Genomic DNA, 15,722 nt, shown 5'->3' with positions numbered 1-15,722 from the left:
GAAACATAAATCTATGCCTTTTGCAGTGCCAATGATTTGGAGACAGCCAACAGATCATATCAGCAATTGTTACTTCTCCATGGTGCCATGAGTTGGGAAAGGTGGACTTTGCATTATCCAAACATTCCATCAGCAATACACCCAGTACCCATTGGAGAAGGACTGCCAGATCCTGATGCACCAGAATCATTCTCACTTGCGTCAGATGAGGAAGAGGAAGAGAATGAAACTTCTAGTCCTGAACCATCAATGTCACATAACCTATCTTTTGCCCCTCCTCCTTCTGTGAACCACACCTAATAACACAAGGTGAACTGAATGACCTTGTCAGGGATTTAGAATATCCAAGAATAACACAGAGCTGTTGAGCTACAGACTACAGCAGTGGAATCTCCTGGCAGGTGATGTTAGGGGAAGTTCTGTGATTGTCAAAAGGATCTTGTCCCATTCTTCTTCATGGAAGGTGATCTTGTAGCCTGCAACAACATCAGTGGTGTGTTGGCAGTCCTCAACATCATTCATGATCCAGATGAGTAGAGACTGTTCATTGATTCATCAAAGACGAGTCTTAAATCTGTTTTGCTGCATAATATGTTTTACCATCAATTTCAGATAATCGTGCAGTCCATGTGACTGAAATCTATAAAGGAAACTCATGAAAACATGAAACAACTTTTGAGGTGCATAAACTATAGCCAACATCAGTGGCAGCTTTGTGGCAATTTGAAGGTTCTTGCTCTTTTACTTGGTCAGCAAAGTGCTGATGTTTTCTCAGGGAATGCTATTGTCGTGCAAGAGAATTTCCCACTACATCAAGAGAGGGTGGCCACTCCAACAGTCATTGTAGCTTGGGAGGAAAAGTGTTCAGCATCCACCACTTGTTGAATCAAGTAAGATTATGTTACCAACCTTGCACATCAAGCTGATGAAGAACATTCTCATGGCAGTCAATATCACCAGGACATTGCAATAATTGAGAAATGCTATCAGGGTAAATGGAGCCCATCAATGCTTGCAGACTATTGCTGGACAGTGACAAGAGATGCTCCATTTAATGAATACAATAGACAAGCCAAGAAGTACCAAGTAGATGCTGAATACAGACTAAACTATATATTTATTTACATATACATAATTTATTTTGCCTTTTGTTTCATAATAAATTTTATTTATTTAACCCTTTTGATGTTTTTATGAAGTCTTTAATAAATAGGACAGGTAAAATATCATGTAAAGCAACAAGGGCTGACAAGAGTGAGGGCAACTGGGTATATATCCCATAGGCCTGGGCCCATAAGAGGGTCTGGGCCAAACAACACTTTGATTTTATAAAAGATAAATTTTGTTTGAATAATAACTAGGAAAGGCCTGGATGTTTCTTACCACAAGGCCCATGATTGTTCTCTATGGCCATGAACACAAAATTACTGTAAACACATGAAAAGACCTAGTTTTACAATTTATGATTAAAACTCTACTATCTACAAAATATTTAAATGTAAAAACTTAAATATTTTGGAAACAGTAGCAAATCAGTAGTTTTAATTGTCATATTTAAATTCAGCACATCAAAACCCATAATAAATAACACATTTTATCTCTGAAGCAAACAACTTCTAAAATATTGTAGACCAATGTAATCGGTACAATTGGGCAATGATTCAGCCATTACCTGTTGGTGGGTTTTCATTGATTGACCCCAGACACACTGACATACAAAACCACAACATGAAAACAACAGCAAAAGCAGCAATGGATACTTTTTTGAAGTTGATTTAGAATACCCTGAAGAAATTTACCACATTCATAATGATTATCCAGAAGTGTAGTCAGTACCTGATGAGTGGTTATCACCTTATCAGTGTGCAATTGTAGATGAATCAGGATGTAAAATTACTAAATGTACTAAGCTTTTTCCAAATCTCAGGACCAAAACCAGTTTTGGTGCACAAATTAAATTTGCATTTACAGTTAGGAAAGCATGCAATTCAAATCCATCGAGTGCTTGGATTTTGCCAGGAAGCTCAAGAATGGTTAACACGTAATTGAATAGTCAACATGGCCTTGTCAATCACATACATGATCATGAGGAAGAAATAAGAGATCACCCTTACGAACCTCATTAGGTGTTTGGACATCAAACCAACCATGTGAAATATTTCTTGGCAAAGGTTGATAAATTTGCCACAATACTTGTTTAGCCTGCTTTTCTCGAGCAGCACCATGTGTCACCTTTGCAGCATTTGCCATTTCCGCCGCTAAACCTCTTCAATATCTATGAGGACTGTAATATACTTGAGATAAAATCTGCTCAAAAATCATTATCTCAATATAGTTTACCTCCAAGACTTTTTCCACCAAGTGCAATTTTGACCTTTGATGATCCATTTAGATGTGGTTTTTGTGTTGGATTACATACATTCAGGTAATGAATGAGATCTATATATGCTCGTTGATGTACACGGATATTGTTTGATGTTTTATGACAAGGCCATGTCATTAACATGTGGCATCAAAACAAATAATAGGTGCTTACCAGACTTTGGTTGGCTGTTAGAATCAAGTCATATATCAATCCATGCACCAAGTCCACAGTAATTGTATCCTGGAATGTTTAACACCATTTTGTTCCTGGTAATTTTGTTAATGCAGCAGCAACATCACTGCCAACAATATTTTTAAACCAATATTTTCAGTTCCACCCAAAGACTAATTGGAAGTGAGTCAGACTCCACGACAACCCCAGATGTTAACTGTTTATTTTTATTCATATAGAATAAATATTCCATTGATTCCATTTTGATCATTGTTTGAACTTGAGTTAGATTTTGTGTTCGATTTTTTATGTGCCATTGTACACAATATTTTGTATGATACAATGATACAACAATTGTGGTACATGTATTCAATGGTGTACAAAAAGGACAGTAAACACAAGCAGCCCCATAACCACCCATAGTTTAAAGGAAACCAGCTCAATATTTCCAAACTCAATTCACATATTGATCATGGTCCTGCTGGATCAGGACAAACTCAGCTGCAACTATTTATGATTTTAAGATGGTGAACATGGGACTCTTTTGTATGTCCACCGGTTGATGAACAACCATGTTATGATGTTCTCAAGTATTTAAAGAAAACATTGAGTAACAAGGCAACTGTCAACATGACTCTGTTGTTGAGTGGTAATTCCACTGCCATAAATTTCTCTTCCACAATTGATGATGCAAGTAACATTGATCATTTAGATTCAAACGAAAATAATCTTGTCATGTGTGATGATGTGAAAATCAAATTAATTCCTCAAGAATATTTCATAAGGTCACCACAAAACTACCATTCTGATCTAACTTAATCAATGATATGCAAATGTGCCACTAGTGATCTGTGACATCTGTAATATGTTGATGATATTTTATGATACTGAAGCACATGGTCTTGCAAACATTCATTGAACTTGGTGTGCCACCAATTACTGTTAGGATACATTTCATGATATATTTACTGAGGTCACTTAGGACACATATAGTTTGTCACTATTGATTTGACAGATGGAACAAAACAAAATTGTCATGCAGTTTGAATAAACCAATTTAATAATCAAAAATAAATATATAAAATGTTGCTTTCTGCCAGTGATATCATAGTACTTATTAGCTAATGGAAAATGAAGCAGTAAACCCACTAGTGAATGCCAGGAACTTATTCAGATTGTTAAAGAAGGCCTCAAAAGTATCAAAGATATGTTATAATCAAGATGAATTTCATGAGATGGTCTCACAATGGCTTTGAAAAAATGAACAAATGTACCACTAACAGACAAACAATCAATGAAGAAATCTGACAAAGAATCAAATAGTTCACTGACCAAGACCCTAAATTATCTATACGTGCACATGAGTCTACCCTCAGTTCAGTCATTTCAAACAAATTAGCACCATATGCAGTTGACATCAAACGGTCTTCAATAAAATCAGTTTTAGGTTGGCCTGACAACATTCCAGATGGCAAAAGAATTTCACACATGGGATATCATATATTGCCTGACATTGTCAGGCTTACCTCAACAATTCAAATCAAATTAATCTGTGATGCCATTAGTGGCAGTTATGAAAGTGGGTCTTGCATGATGGGTGTGGTTATTCAGGGTTATATACTGTTTGGGTTTTCACCAACATTGGAACTCTGTGATTTAATATAGATTACTCCTGCAATGCCGTTTTATCTTTCATATCATAATATTCGGTTGACACATATTTGTTTAACCCACATTGATCAAAATGGGCACATTGCAGATCTTCAGGGTGAAACATTGATATACAAATGTATATTTCAGATAGACCAGCTACTGAATGTCAGTCGTACAAGGACATGTGCTACAAGTGCGTATTGTTAACCTGATGAAACCCATTGAGCTGACATACTGTGGAACTTGCCATGGTTATGTTATTCAGAAGGGCACCAAAAGTGCTTTCAGCATTATTATAAAGTGCTGCACCAATTACTAAACAAGTAGAAATGCAAATCATTGATAGCATATTAATGTTGCAGTAGATTCATTAAAGTACTAGATATTATGAGTGTTTCAATCTTTTCAAGATCAGTTACAATGATTAGAGCCTCATCAACCACCAAAACTGATTAATTACCATCGATAGAAACAATGCCGACTACTGTTGGTAAAATTATTAATTAGTCTGCTCAAAAGTGACTATCAAATTCAGAAGCCACTAAACAATGAATAGCGGAATCTGCAATTGCCAATTTGGTAATGGGAAGTGAAACTTTAAAAAGGTATTAAACAAAATCAGTACAGTAAAACATGTTTTGAGAGACCACTGCTATGAGAGACCACCTGTTTTGGGAGATCAGAATCTCCATGCACAGTTTTATTGATTATATAGTCTTATGACCTGTTATGAGAGACCATCTGTCTTGAGAGACCATTATTTGTTGGCAGAAGGAATGGTCTTTCAAGACAGGTTCTGCTGTAAAGTATACATAGTTACAACATGGCCAGATTCAAAGATATTGGCGCCTCTATATTAGAGGATCAAAGCAAAAGAGATTTTCAGCATTATCCACACCTGGCTAGGTTTGCTGATCAACATAAAATAGAATTATTTTTGTTATTGTTGTAGGGTTAAGCACCATTTTTCAGCACACGATAGGATATACATGGTGGCTGGTATTAATATGGGAGGAAGAACCCAGGAAATCCCTGAAAAGAACCACCGACCCTCAAAAAGCTATTGGCAAGCTTTCTCACATACCCACATTGGCCAAATCCAAGACTTGAACCCACACAGACAGAGGTGAGATGGCAGTGAGCTGTAACAGAGAGCGCTTTAGACCACTTGGCCACTTGGGGCCCCAAAATAGAATTATTAAGTGCAGGAGACATCTGGTTGCTTTCTTTCATCCATGTGAGGATTGCTTCATAAAAATTCATCAAAGTAATCACTGACTTAACCACACTAGCTATCAGCTGAGTTTAACTTCATAAAAATTATCCAATTATCCAAGTAAACCACTATAATTTGCCTTCAGTTTAATTTTTTGTCTGGCAATTATTTTGCTATTGTTTATTGTGTGTGGCAGTGACATTAACAATCATCATGTCATCGGGTGTAGGAGTCCATGACCTATATTGATACCCAGAATCCAAAACTCCATGTCCAGAACAAAATGTTAAAATTCAAACTATTATTCAGTGATAAAATGAGCTCCAAGTGTCAAAGTCTCATACGTATACATCAAGAGCTATCATGCATTTCATTTGAAGACATGTCACACATGGTACTGATTCAGAGGAAAAGTGACCTGGTAGAATTTACCAATACTCAAATAAATTCATTGTTTGCGGAATAGTTGATTTAGTGCTATTATTAAAAACATTTTAAATGTATACATATATGCATCTTTAATCTGTCAGCAATAAGTGAACCTCATTTTCATTAAGTCTTCATTAAAGTTAGATGAATACAAGTTATCTCTTTATCAGATTGTTTTCATTTGCTTTTAAATATACATAGATACATGTCATGCACTTCAGTGTTCCCAAGCTCATTTCGTATGGATATTTCTAAGCTTGCTATAGTACTAACAAAATAAAGTAATTTGTCAAAGATGTTGTCATAATAAAGATCAAGTATGCTCCTTATATGACACCATGAAGAAGAAAAAAATTCATGCCAATTTATTCTTATTTACTTCTTCCAAGACTGCAGAGACTTATATTCAGTGTAGTCTGTATAAAAAGAGAGGCACTAAGGTGGTTGGTTAATTCATTAGGAAATGTGATAAACTGAATGAAACATCACTAGATAATGAGGTAAAATAGTTCGAGTCATTTTCTTCTAAATATAACTGATGGAAAATTTTTCACTTATGGTATGTTTCTTTTTTACTGAGGCAATTTGTTTATAGGACAAATCTTGGCTCTTTTTATTTAATAATTTCTTTTTTGTCATTATAGAATTTGTAGTGAGAAAGAAAATATAAGGACTTGATATATTTTTTACATCATAAAATTTGTTTTTCCCAAGTTACTTGAATTTTCATGTTTCAGATTTCTTTTATCAAAATAAAACTTGTGTTAAAAAAGGAAACATACTGGAACTTGAAAGAAAATATTCTTTACTTACCAGAACATTTGTTACTCATGAATGTTACTTTTAGTTTTGACTGTGTAATCTGAATTAAAGATTGTATGCAAATTAATCTTAATCTTTTCAGTATGAGAACAATTCAAAGTTTTACTTTGAAATTGTTGACCATGATCCTTGGAATGCATTTTCTCTGAATTCTTCCACGGGAATCATTTCGGTCAACAACCAAAGTGCTCTGGATTTTGAGACATGGAACAAAATTACACTGACTGTAAGTACAAATATTGCTTTCATTAGTCTTAATTTACTGTTCCTTTTCACTTGAGGTAAAATGTTTAACATTTATGCAACCTTAAATGGTCAATAGGCAAATCTGTGCATAATCCTTTTCTTTCTTAACTAAATGTTTTCATACCCCCTCAGTAGGGCGTATGAAACACATGGACACATAGATTCCTGGTGTCTGGACGTTTGATCATAGGCTTGTTGATCAAATGATGATTGATCACAACCTGTTGACCACAGGACTTTGTATATTGGAAAACATGTGTCCATCTGTCTGTCCAGTTTACAATCTAGTCCCACAGTTTGTGATGGATTGCTGTGAAATTTTGTACATGGAATGGCTATCATCTTTAGATGTGCATATAAAACAAAATTCTCTGGCAATTTGTTTTAGAGTCATAATCCTTTATGTCTTGTAGATTAATGCTGTGTATGACACATTATCTCACTAGTACAACTGTTTCACAATTTGGATTGACTAACATGAAACTAAGTAATACTATTATGGTTTTCACTTGAAGACATACATGATATTGTCAAATTTGCTTTGCTCTCTTAATTCTTATAAGAGCTATTGCTTTTTTTTACTTGTAGCTGGATGGAATGTATGACTGAATCTCATGAATACAACCAATCTCACAGATTTCAGTGGAGTACCACAAAACTTTGTACATGTTATGGTTATTATTTGAAAATATTCTAAAAAAATTACTATCCTCCCATAATGTTTGTTGAGTTTTTGTCCTTTTTGTCTTTCAGTTGAATCAGTGTTTTACAGAATCTAGGGAATAGAATTGGTCTCAGTTTATGATGGATTCCTGTGAAACTTTGTACATACTGTGGTCATTACAGAAACTTTGTACATACTATAATGGTCATTACAGATTTGCATATCACAATGACCCTGCCATTTTTCTTGTTTACTAGGGGCTTAATCAGGACAACTATAGTCTCAGCTTTCCGTAGATCTCATGGAAACTTTATACATGGTATGGCCATTATATGAAGATGGAAATATCAACAGATCACACCGCTATCATAATTTTTATTATTGCCACTTTTTTGTTATGCAGTTAAATGCAGTGTATGACAGAATCATGTGAATGCAATTTGTCTTGTAGTTTCTTTTGGATAATTGTGAAACTGATCATCGCCTAATGATGTGCATATTGACAAATCTTGGTGCTGTCATGATTTTGATAAAAGTTATTGCCGTCTTTGTCTTTACAGCTTGAAGCAGTGTCATACAGAATTTTGTGAATGCAACTACTCTTAGAATTCTTTGTGGAATGCTGCAAAATTTATTACAGATGATGGCAAACATCAGAGGATATGTATGTTGGCCAGTTATTGGTACCTGCAGTATTTTCATTCCCTTTTGTTGACTATAGACTCAACTCCATCACTCTGTAGGGGTGAGATGCAGGAGAGAACAGGGTTAAATTTATATGAGCAAATTAATCACCATTCCGTTTACTTTATTTACCTGCATCACAAGAAGTTAAACTGAGACTTCATCATTCAAACAAATGCATACCTCAGCAAGTTAATACTTTATTAATGTAGATGCACTTTGAAAGATGTCAAATTCAGATTATTACAGTATTGTATGTTGTGATTATTTTCTATTATTATTCATGGGGTTACCAATTGTTTTCCTTTTTTTGGTACCAGAAAACAATGAATTTAAAAAGCCAGCCCACATTTACCTATCCATGGAGACTATAGGACTCATCCCCAAATCCAAAATATTTAAATAACAAGAAAAATGTATATTTTGGCCAAAATAGGAAAATACATTAATTTGGATTTTATTTGAATTTTGTTTGTTGACACAAATATAAAACACTCAAAAATGATAGAAAGGTATACTACTTTTAAAAATTCAAGGAATATTTCCCAGCTTTGAAATCATCTACATAATAAAATACTGTCACATGGCACAATTAATGATTTCTTGCTTATATTTGTAGGTGAGGGCTGTTTCTTTATACCATAAAAACATGTTCAGTGGCAACAGTACTCTCCACATAAGTCTAACAGACATGAATGACAATTCACCACAATGTGGTCAAGATCCAAACTGCACGATACGTAAAGATGCACTTGTGACTGGCAAATCATTCTGTCAGGTCAGTATTTCAAGAAAATATGCTAGGTTAGTCATGTCCAATTTTCAGAAAGTTTTCTGTGTCAGCATCATCCGATTGCTGTGAGGATGTTTTATATGTTTATGATTGTATGGGTTTCTTGTGTTAACATGCATAATGCATCTTGATTTGTATCTTGTTTTGTTTCTATGCATACCATCACACAAGAGAATGAAGGACAATGAATGTGTTACTCTTTTCTTTCATATTTTAGATGTATCGGGGTCATTGAAAGTTCTAAATCTTAGTGTATTGTACAAACAGCATTCTTTATTAATCAAAAATACATCCCCTTAGAGAGTACTCCCCATTTACTAGTATACACTTGCACAGTCTGACTATCCAATTATTAAATACTATTTTGTATTCATTATTTAGATGTATTTGTTCAGATGTAGGAAAATTGCACTACAGCCATATATTGAGTTGATATAGTCTGCCCCTTATCAAATATTTGATAATGGAATTCAGCCAGATATCAAATGGAGCTAAATAAAGGCTGTGTGGAGGATGTGGCAAAACATGGTTGCTGTGCTGCATCAGGATTTATGTTGTCCTGGAGTAGTCTTGCGTACTGGTACTTTGATGGATGTATTAGTATTGTTCCAAAACTTTTGGGAACACTTCTGAGGCACAAAAATATCCAGTGACACTCACAGGGTCAGGCACAGGTACCTTGACAACTGATCTTTTTCTATTGAAAAATAATGCACATGTATTTAAAACTCTCTTGACAGTCCAAGTACATTTTGTCCTCTGCTAATTTTGTCTGATACAGGCTTTATTTTCTCTTAAATTTGGTTAAACAAACAGGAAATCCATGTTTCATCAGCTGTCAACCATGACAATCTCATTTGAAAATGTTTGATCACTCTTCATATTGGTGGGTATATGGCAATTGTAACTCTTGTCTATTTTTAATTAGCTGTTAACAAATGTGGAACCCATCTTGCACAAACCTTTCTGAACTTTGTAAGATTTGTCAATATATTAAAACCAACTCCCACATTAATGCCCATGTTAAACAGAAATATCTCAGTGTGTTGAGCATCTTCATCAGTTTCTCCCTTCACAGCAGCCACTTCACCAGTTACCAACAATGTTCTTCCAGAACATAAGTCATATGCTATGGTTTCATAACCATCTTTAAAATTATGGAACCACTTCAGATTTGCAGGATATGATGGAAACTTGCTGTTATGACTCTATGGTCATAAACTAAGTAACAGAAAGAAGCAAATCCAACAGGTTTTGTAAAACGTAACAAATAATATAAGCTGTAAGTTAAAAAATGAAAATTTATGAGGAACTTACAGTATTATGAATTAGGTCAAAATAATCCCAAAAGTTCTATCACAAGTCTTAAAGAATAGTGTTCTGAATGAATTCCAGATCCTGAATGAGCTGATGTATCAATATCCTCAAATATGCTGATGTGTAGACAGTCTTGATGTATTATAATGACATCATCCAAATGCCTTTGAATGAATTCTCACTAGTCCTAAAATGTTGCTTTTCTCTAGACATTAATTTGAGCACATTGCAATTACAATAATTAAATTAAATGAATTGTTCCTCTCAAACTATAAACCCAAATACAATAGTAACATATCTACAAACTGATATTAAAACAATAAATGAGAATTAGGAATGAATATATATATATATATATATATATATATATATATATATATATATATATATATATATACATCCACATGATATTACTACAAGTGCATTTTCAATATGGCTTACATGACAACCCTCACTGCTCAGCCTCACGTTTCAAACTACCTTCCTACATTACAGTACACAAGCTTGACTTAACTAGTCAATGAGAAATTACTCCAAACTTGTCAACAGGTTCAATATATCAGTTGAATTTAACTTTTAAACACCTATTTATAGCTCTTTCATAGAATCTATGCTCACGAACAAAAAATAGCTGTATAATATCTCGTTTATGAATAATCACTAAAATTTGCAGTCATGAACAAAAAATACACACACTATAGATATGGTCAAAAGTTACACCAAATATATATGCACATAAACTTGCATCTACATATTATTTTATACAACATTATTTTTGTCTATGTTGAATTTATGGACAGGTTCAATAAAACAAAACGTTTTGGAAAAATGTATAGATATTTTATAGTGGTATGATTTTCTTATTTGTAAACAGTAGATCTGCTATTTTCTTGAAACCTATTCTTGTAATCATTTTTACATTGAATTCATTTGCATGCATTATCAGGTTGTTAGCACAGAATCTATATCTCATGCTTGCTGAAGTCAGTCAGTTTGTCTGTCTCTTAATAATCAAACACCTTTAAAACTACCATTATATTCATTTGTTCTTTTTCTTAAGGCAAATGCAACTGATAAAGACTCAAAGGAGAATGGAAACGGAAATGTTATATATAGAATCCTCAAGGAGAAAGATGAAGACATTCTCTTTGATATCAACAGTACAACTGGTGAAATCATTTTGACGAAGACCATCTCTTGGCCATACGTCACAAAGTATAGATTAGATATTGTTGTAGAAGATCATCCACTGTTGCCTTCAGAAAAAAGGTATGGAAGACAAAACATGGTTTCTCCTATTTTTTTCTTGCCATCTCAATCACTTTGTTTTAGTTTTATTTATATTAGTTTTATTTATATATAGGACCATACAAGTGATGATTCAATATTAAATTTATAAACACTATTTGAATCAATATTATTTTAATACTAAATTTTTCTAAATATTTCTAATCCACTGTAAATGAACTAATAATAATAATAATAATAATTACAATAATGGAATATATGAAAAACTACATAAAGCAAAGAAGGATTATTAGAACAGTGTGGATACCATATCCTATTAATGAACACTTGTTTGGTTTTTTTAAACAAAATTTTGAACAAATTATTGGCAAAGTATTTTTCGAAAAGAACACACAGGCAGTCAACCCAGGTTGATATGGGCAGCTATGAAACATGCAAACCTTGTATTACAAACCCATTGACAATTTAAGTCCAGCTAAGTATACAAATTCTTAAATGTAATGTATGCACAATTTGTGAAATCACAAATACTGTGCATTTGTTTTCTTTTTTCATGGCTATCAATATTTGTGGTTTTGAAAAAATATTTTTACCCAGTTAAATTCATGGCTGTTTGATCTTAATATTATCACAGATGAATTATATTAATTGGATCTATAAATTTGTATATATATGTATATGTCAAATGGAACTGCAGACTGCATAGACCCATATCTGCCATTGCATAATGCACCAAGCTTAATCAGTACAATAAGCAATGTAAACCCTAATGATGCAGTGCATCACATGACAGCAGACCAGGGACTATGTTGTATGTAGTTGGATCTGACCCATAAGGAAGTATATATGGTACGCTGACACTTCCCCAAACTAGCTTCTGTGCAATCATACAATCTTCTTCAGACTGGACACACATTTGGTCTCAGAAGAGCAGTTCTAAATATTTGCTACCTCCATGAACCAGCCAAATTTACTATTTGTCTCAACAGTGTGCATCATAGGGAAGTTTCCCTTTACATGATAATAATTTCATGTGTATCCACCCCAGAGCTTACTAGAAATGGTGCCTACTGTACATCTTGTTAGGAATGGTGTATATCACTGTTGTAAATCTTAATCAGATTGGTGCATATCACTTTTATAAATCTTGTTAGGAATGGTGTATATCACTGTTGTAAATCCAAGGATTGGTTCGTATCACATTTGTAAATCTTGCTAGAAATGGTGTATATCACTACTATAAACCTTTTTCTTTTTGCATGTTTTTTACTTTGCTGTCTTTGCTTATGTGATTCTTCTAGAAGGATTGCATCCATGGATGTGATAGTTTGTGGAAAGATGGCATCTAAGTTAGATTTGTAAGCAGTGTCAGACACACCTAATTGGTTCTCAATAGAAGCATTTGATCAAATTTTAAGCAAAACAAAATACAGTTTCTAAAAGCCTGCCATAAGCTGGAGCTTATTATGAGGTCAAGCTTATTATGTTGTGATGTTTTCTTGCTATCCATCCAAAGGTTTCCAGTTTGGTTTCCATACAATAACTACATTTATGCAACATGAAATTTTGTAGATAGCATGAACTTGGGACAGGGAAGAATCTAGTTGAATATGAGATCAAAAAGTGAAGGGTAAAAGTCACTCATACCAAATGAAGAAAAATGCTTTTGGCACAAAAATGCAAGGTCTCCACCATTTACAGTTACCAAACTTTGTGGACTGGTTACAGTTGGGGTTGAGAGGAATACTATTAATTTTGGGCTCAAAGGTGAGAGGTCAAGATCATTCCAACTGAAAGAAGACATCCAGTTTCTGCTCATTAATTCAAGTTTTATATAATTTATGGTTACCAAACTTTGTGGAAGGCTTGCACTTTGAGTAGGGAAGAAATTCTTGACTTTGGGTTCAAAAGGTCAAAGGTCAATGTTAGAATGACTTAAAGTTTCTGTACAATAACATCAGCTCTATTTCACATATCTCCATCATACTTTGTGGATGGCTTGTACTTGGGGTGAGGAAATATTCTGTTGATTTTTGTCAAAGGTTAAGGTAACTTTGACTGAAAAAAGAAAACAAAGCTAGTTCTACACAAATGACCTGGACCAAACTTTGTGGATGGACTGCATTTAGGGCAAGGAAGAAGCCTATTAATTTAGGATCAAGAGGTCAGAAGTCAATGTAACTATAACTGAAAGAGGATAAAAGACATATGCACAAAAATTTAAGTTGTCTACATAGTAGAATATTAATATACTGGTCCACTGGTATGGAACAACATTCCAAGTGACATAAGGCAGGCTTCTAGCATTCCTTTTATAATCAGTGTCTAAAATGGATGAAATCTTTAGACAAAAGTCAAACAGTTCTAAGTAATATAAATACCTTCTGCCTTTTTCTGCATATACATTGATTTTTCTCAGATGAAATTTTCAATACAGAATGTTATATTTAATGTTTTTTGCTGACTGATGCTTGTGCCTCTGTTATGAACTTAAGCATAACTAAATTCTTTACTTGTGCTAAATATACTTTGCATATTGAACATAGGAGAAGACAGAAAGGTAGATTAGTTCATGCAACTAACTGAGTTACCTTCTTAAATAAAGTCATTATTATTATTATTATTATTATTATTATTATATGTGTATGGGTATGCATGTTTGTCATATAATAACTTTTTTATTATGGACAAAATGAATTATTTTTTGTCCAGTTCGTTCTTTCTTTTCTTTTCTATTTCTTACTGTTTTGTTAAAATAATGAAGTCGTTTGATTCTTTTTGTCATAGATCTAATACATGTGAAATTGTCATCAATGTGCTTGATGTGAATATGTTCTGGCCTGAGATATTCACCCCTCCAAATGGTTCTCAGTTCAACATTTCAGAAGGCTCTGAACTCCAATACATACTCTTGCAAGTAAATGTAGGTATCAGTATTTTTTCCTTTATAAATCATGTTCAGTATTTTTATATCTGTCAGTATTTTGTGATGATATCTGTGTTTTAATACAATACTTTAAACAACAAGAATAAAAAGATCATCCATTCCCAGCTCTGTCAGTCACAGACCATTAGAGTTTGTGTGATTCACATCCATTAGTACAAGTTTATTATTCTACTCTTAACCAGGCTGTGTGAGGAATGCCATGAAACTTTATAAACAGATTCAAACAAGGTTTAGGTCATTCTAAGTAAAATTTGTGATCCTCCAAATTCTAGTATGGTCACCATTACAGCCATCTTCAAAATCTTGTTATTGCTACTTCTCCATAATAGGCAGTCATATGAACATAGGAAATTCACTAAAATTCTTATTATGAAGTCAAGTTGGTCATAGTGAAAATGGTGCAAATCTAACAATTAATATGGCTGCTATGATGGCCATGTTGAAAATTTGTTTATTACTATAGTCATATTATATATCCCAGTTTGTTTGTACCCCCGCACCAATTTAAATAAAGAAAATGTTTAATGTGATAAAAAGTGCCCAGAACTAAGTCAATTGAATCATTGATTTATAATTTCTAACCTGACTGTGACCAAAATGGCACTAATACTGGCATCCACTTCACCTTTCATACTTAATGGACTTTCCATACTAACATGGCACCATATTGCATACACTATGGGTTAGTTTATTTCCATCTGACAACATAATGATGTAGTTCGTCCTATTCAGTAACTGCTGGATAATTCCATAAATTACCAGCACATTGAGAGTTTCGTATTATATCCCTTGGTCTTTGCACACATGAACATAAAAATTAAACTGCTTATTAAATCCAAGTGAAAGGCAAATTTGTTGTTGTCATTCTATTCAGCATTGTAAATATCAGAAGCAGATGACATATGTATGTGTCGTGCACATGCCCCTTTGCTGAAAATGGACTTGTCCAGGAACTGGAGATGGATCTGGAGCATATCTATCTATTATATTAAAAACTTCTGTTAAGCATGAAACGCGCAGATAATGATGGTGACCACTCTGGTCACAGTCAGGTTAGAAATTATAAATCATTGAATGAATTAACTAACGAATTAAGTTCCTTGCCCTTTTTATCACATTAAAGTTATCCATTATTGAAATCGGTAGGGGGGTACAAACAAACGGGGA

General features: G+C 33.7%; 1 protein-coding gene across 1 annotated transcript in view; it reads left to right on the top strand.

Moving 5' to 3' along the window:
- LOC149803173 (protocadherin Fat 4-like) overlaps positions 1-15,722 on the top strand; it is a 208,618-nt gene that overhangs the window by 15,300 nt on the left and 177,596 nt on the right. Inside the window, exons 7-10 of the mRNA XM_089953895.1 lie at positions 6,739-6,882; positions 8,870-9,028; positions 11,421-11,629; positions 14,396-14,531. Of these exons, the coding sequence (XP_089810021.1) occupies positions 6,739-6,882; positions 8,870-9,028; positions 11,421-11,629; positions 14,396-14,531 (648 nt within the window). The remainder of the gene's footprint in view (positions 1-6,738; positions 6,883-8,869; positions 9,029-11,420; positions 11,630-14,395; positions 14,532-15,722) is intronic.

The sequence above is a fragment of the Sinohyriopsis cumingii genome, chromosome 3, assembly GCF_028554795.1.
Source record: "Sinohyriopsis cumingii isolate HCF-2022 chromosome 3, ASM2855479v2, whole genome shotgun sequence".
In the NCBI taxonomy this organism is placed as follows: Eukaryota; Metazoa; Mollusca; class Bivalvia; order Unionida; family Unionidae; genus Sinohyriopsis; species Sinohyriopsis cumingii.
This window is presented reverse-complemented; position numbering and strand designations above follow the sequence as displayed.